The following is a 3,999-nucleotide window of genomic DNA, read 5'->3' on the forward strand; positions in this document are numbered from 1 at the left end:
CTTGGGAAATATATTTTGGATTCTTCATATTTCAAAGCAAAACAAAAACATCAATACATAATATTCTCTTATTGTACTTCATCTCTTAACAGTTGGGCAGTCAACCAATGGTTGTTGTGCTCAAACCAAAGAGTAAATCATAAACAAAAATCATAAAAAATAATGAAAGGTTTAAAAATCGATTCAACCGATCGAACCGACCGAACCAAACAAAAATCGGTTCGATTCGATTCGGTTATTCCTCTTATTCGATTCGACTCGTTTTGTGTAAAATTCTACAATTCGGTTTTCGGTTATTTCGATTCAGTTCGGTTTTAAAACGAATCGACCAAATGCCTCAATATTAATTTTTATTATTATTATATCACTTTTGTAAAGCACGACATTTTTTTTTACTTTTTTTAATATTTTAATGCATTTACTTTATCGCACTTATTTCTAAATTCACTCTCATTTGAAAAATAAATTTTCCATATTAAGGTTTAGTAATTATTATTATTTTTTTTACCTTGCATGCCAAAAAGCACGAGAAAAGGGACCCATTTTAAGCCCTAACAAGAAAAGACTTGTCTGGCGCAAGTCGCTTTTGGTTCAACTCAAGCTCCCAACAGCTTCTTGCTTTAGCACTCCATCTTGAAATTCTTCTTCTTCGGAGGTAACCTCTAGCTCAAGCATGGAATTGATTACAATCGCTATTTTACCTTTCGTGTTCTTTGATCGATGACAATTTATTTTTAGTTGTCTATAAATTAATTGTTTTTTTTTAATTGCTGGTATCATATCTTCAAAGTGTTGGTGTCTGAATTAGAGTTACAATCCAAACGATTGCATCGGTAAAATTATTTGAGAGTAATGCCATCGTAAGAGTGTTTGTTGGAATTTGGAAATGAATTTTTTTTTTATTTGTTATTAATGATATATCAGATTCTTGAAATGTTGGGTCTTCCTCAGCGCTGTCAATGGCTATATGTCATTTCCTGAAATTCTTGTTTGTCATTGGTGTTTGGTGTACTGCTTATGTTACCATTGCAATAATTTTCTATTTTCGGGGCTTCAGCTCTCTCTGTACCTTCTTATTAGCGCAGCTAGCATTTTAAAGAAACTACAATGGGCTATGCACAACTTGTAATTGGCCCTGCAGGCAGTGGGAAGGTGATTTACTTGAATATAATATTTTTTATCATCTGTTTTTAACCTCATATTATTAACACACACTCTGCAGTCCACATATTGCTCTAGTTTGTACCAACACTGTGAAACAGTTGGGCGGTCAATAAACATTGTGAACCTCGATCCAGCGGCAGAAAATTTTGACTATCCTGTGGCTATGGGTGAGTAGATTCCATATATTACTTGCTTGATATTTTTGTGATTTTGATTGTTTATTTATTTGCTTAGTTTTTGAGGTCTAATTCATGTTTCTTTGCAGATATCAAGGAACTCATTTCCTTGGATGATGTTATGGAGGAACTGGGTCTCGGTCCCAATGGAGCTCTGATTTATTGCATGGAGTATCCTTTTTTCCTTGTGTCATCAGCGGCTGGAGTCTTTTTCATTTTCCTGCTAATTAAAAGTTTTCTTTTACTTGGTTGATTTTATCAAATATCATTGTAGAATTTTTCTCGATGTAAAAAGTTTAAATGAATTGCTTGGTGCATGGTGAGATATCACTGTTTTATTTTCCTTTGTTTGTTGTCTCTGTCTATGTTGTGATATCTTTGCACTTAAATGTTTTGAAGACTGGGCTTTTCTTTTCAGTCTTTTGAATTTGGTGTCATTTGAGTGGCCTTAATCTTAATGATAGAGAGCTTGAATACAATCTGGATGGCTGGTTTGCAGAAGAGCTGGAAAATTACAGGGATGATGACTATCTAGTTTTTTGACTGCCCAGGTGAGTCCATACGCTTCTTTGTTATGCATTTTATATAGGACTATGTATGCAACTATGTTTGAAGAGCAAATGTATGTGTCAAGAATAAATGATGAGGAAGAGCAAATGTATGCTTAGAGAGCTATGTTTTATTGTTACTAGGAGAGTTCTATACTTTCTAATGAACATGTCAGATAGATGATGCTTTGTGGACCTGTTTCCTTCTTACGAACGATGATGCGGAACCCAGGATCAACATGTGATTAAAAACTCCTTTACACAATTTGATAAAGAATAAAGCAAATATATCTTAGAGAAAGTTGCTCAATTACACCCCTAACCAACAAATGTAATTAGAAACATAGATAATGAGGCTACCATACCTCTAACCAACCAATGTGATTAGAAACATAGATAATCAAGGGATTCCAGTTTCGAGAACGCCATAAGAAATTCTTGATAAGTTAACTAAGTATGGAGGAGATCCATACTAGAACGCCACAAGGTTAAACCTATAAGTTGCTAAATAATAGAGAAGAATCAAATATTGTTCATAATATCATCTTTTATTCATTGGCTAATTGTGGCTGCTACTTGAAAGGTGTTTTTATAGCCTCCAATCCCTAATTCTAGTGTATGAAGGTGTAATTACAATATAGGTAGAAAGAAGGGTATCTAGGCAAACTTAGATTACATTAAAGATTATTTTCTAAATTGTCTTTGAGAAATCTATTTTCTAAATGGGCAGCACGAATTTAGCTTCTAATATAGGCCAAATTAATTTAAAACAAATTCTACAAAATACTAAAATACCAAAATAACAAAATTGGTTTAAAGTGCAATTGGCCATACATGCATTACGGGATCTTAAATTGTATTGAGCGTCCACATGTGTTGAAGAGAGTGTGTGGCTTGTTTCCTTATTCTCCCATACTTTTCAAATATAATTCTTATTTTGGAAGTCTTGAATTAAGCGATAGTAACTTGATCTATCATGATTTGGAGCTTCCCATATTAAATCCGTATTATTCTCTCGTTCCTTGAAAAGATTCGTCCTCGAATTTTCAACCATAATGACAAGAAAACGATCGATATATATGGAATCCTCTTTGAATTCAATCTGAAATTTTTTGAATGAAGCACTAATTTCGAATGCACCTTTTTTCACTTCATTATAATTAATCTTTATAGATTATCCCCCCAAAAAAGTGTCTACCATTATAATGCTTAAAATATTTTTTATTGTCTAATTTCTTTCAGAGACTGTACAAAATATAAAATTCATAGAATTGAGATGAGGAATTTCCTTTGATGGCATTAGTTTATGGCAAACCATGAGAATTGAATCTAAAAATCCATAATCATTTTGTTTGTGCTATGTAAGACATTCGTTAGCTTGTAATTTGTTTAATACTTGTTTTTTCTTCAATTAAAAAAGGTGCTAATTTTATGTCCTTCATATGCTTTATAGGCCAGATAGAACTTTTTTTCACATGTGCCGGTGCTTCGAACTTTGTGGAGCATTTGAAGAGTAAAAAATTCAATGTCTGTGCTGTTTGCTTGATTGATTCACAGGTTTGTTGCGTGCTTCTATTGTTTTTAACTTTGTCACTCACTACCTTTTCATTGATCACTCTCTCACAATGCCTAATTTCATTTGTTTTAGTTCATCACGGATGTGACCAAGTTTATCAGTGGATGCATGGCATCTCTTTCTGCAATGGTACAACTTGAATTGCCTCATGTTAATATCCTCTCCAAAATGGACCTCGTAACCAACAAAAAGGATATTGAAGAGTGGGCTCCTTAATCCTCTGTTCCTCTTTCCCTCTTTCCTACTGTATATGTATGTTTTTCTATTTTATTTGTTTTTTAATATGCCGGTGTATTTTCTATTCTATTTTAACGTTCAGTTACTTGAATCCGGAGCCTCGTGCCTTGTTGTCAGAACTGAATCAACGCATGGCCCCACAGTTTTTAAAGCTAAATAAAGCTTTGATTGAACTGGTAAGTAATTAAGCATTGGTTCCGCAATGCACTTTTCATGTTTCATTATTACATCCTCTTGGTTGCATGATCTTAATTCCTTCATGTTAGAATTTTTTTTAAAGAGGTTTGTGGAGGGAGAA

The 3,999-nt window shown here is 33.4% G+C and overlaps 3 protein-coding genes across 3 annotated transcripts in view; all 3 read left to right on the forward strand.

Annotated features, from left to right (window-relative positions):
• Nucleotides 1–3,999, forward strand: part of LOC110628120 — a 63,568-nt gene that overhangs the window by 38,134 nt on the left and 21,435 nt on the right. The gene's annotated exons all lie outside the window — the stretch shown is intronic.
• Nucleotides 779–1,891, forward strand: LOC122721317 (GPN-loop GTPase 3-like). Its single transcript, XM_043948540.1, has 4 exons — nt 779–1,152; nt 1,223–1,331; nt 1,430–1,511; nt 1,805–1,891. Exons 1-4 carry the CDS (start codon nt 1,108–1,110, stop codon nt 1,881–1,883), a joined length of 315 nt encoding a protein of 104 aa, XP_043804475.1. The 5' UTR covers nt 779–1,107; the 3' UTR covers nt 1,884–1,891.
• Nucleotides 3,320–3,999, forward strand: part of LOC122721373 (GPN-loop GTPase 3-like) — a 5,739-nt gene continuing 5,059 nt past the window's right edge. Inside the window, exons 1-3 of the mRNA XM_043948967.1 lie at nt 3,320–3,445; nt 3,537–3,667; nt 3,784–3,877. Coding sequence (XP_043804902.1) covers nt 3,320–3,445; nt 3,537–3,667; nt 3,784–3,877 — 351 coding nt within the window. The remainder of the gene's footprint in view (nt 3,446–3,536; nt 3,668–3,783; nt 3,878–3,999) is intronic.

Source organism: Manihot esculenta, chromosome 12 (assembly GCF_001659605.2).
Source record: "Manihot esculenta cultivar AM560-2 chromosome 12, M.esculenta_v8, whole genome shotgun sequence".
Lineage (NCBI taxonomy): Eukaryota > Viridiplantae > Streptophyta > Magnoliopsida > Malpighiales > Euphorbiaceae > Manihot > Manihot esculenta.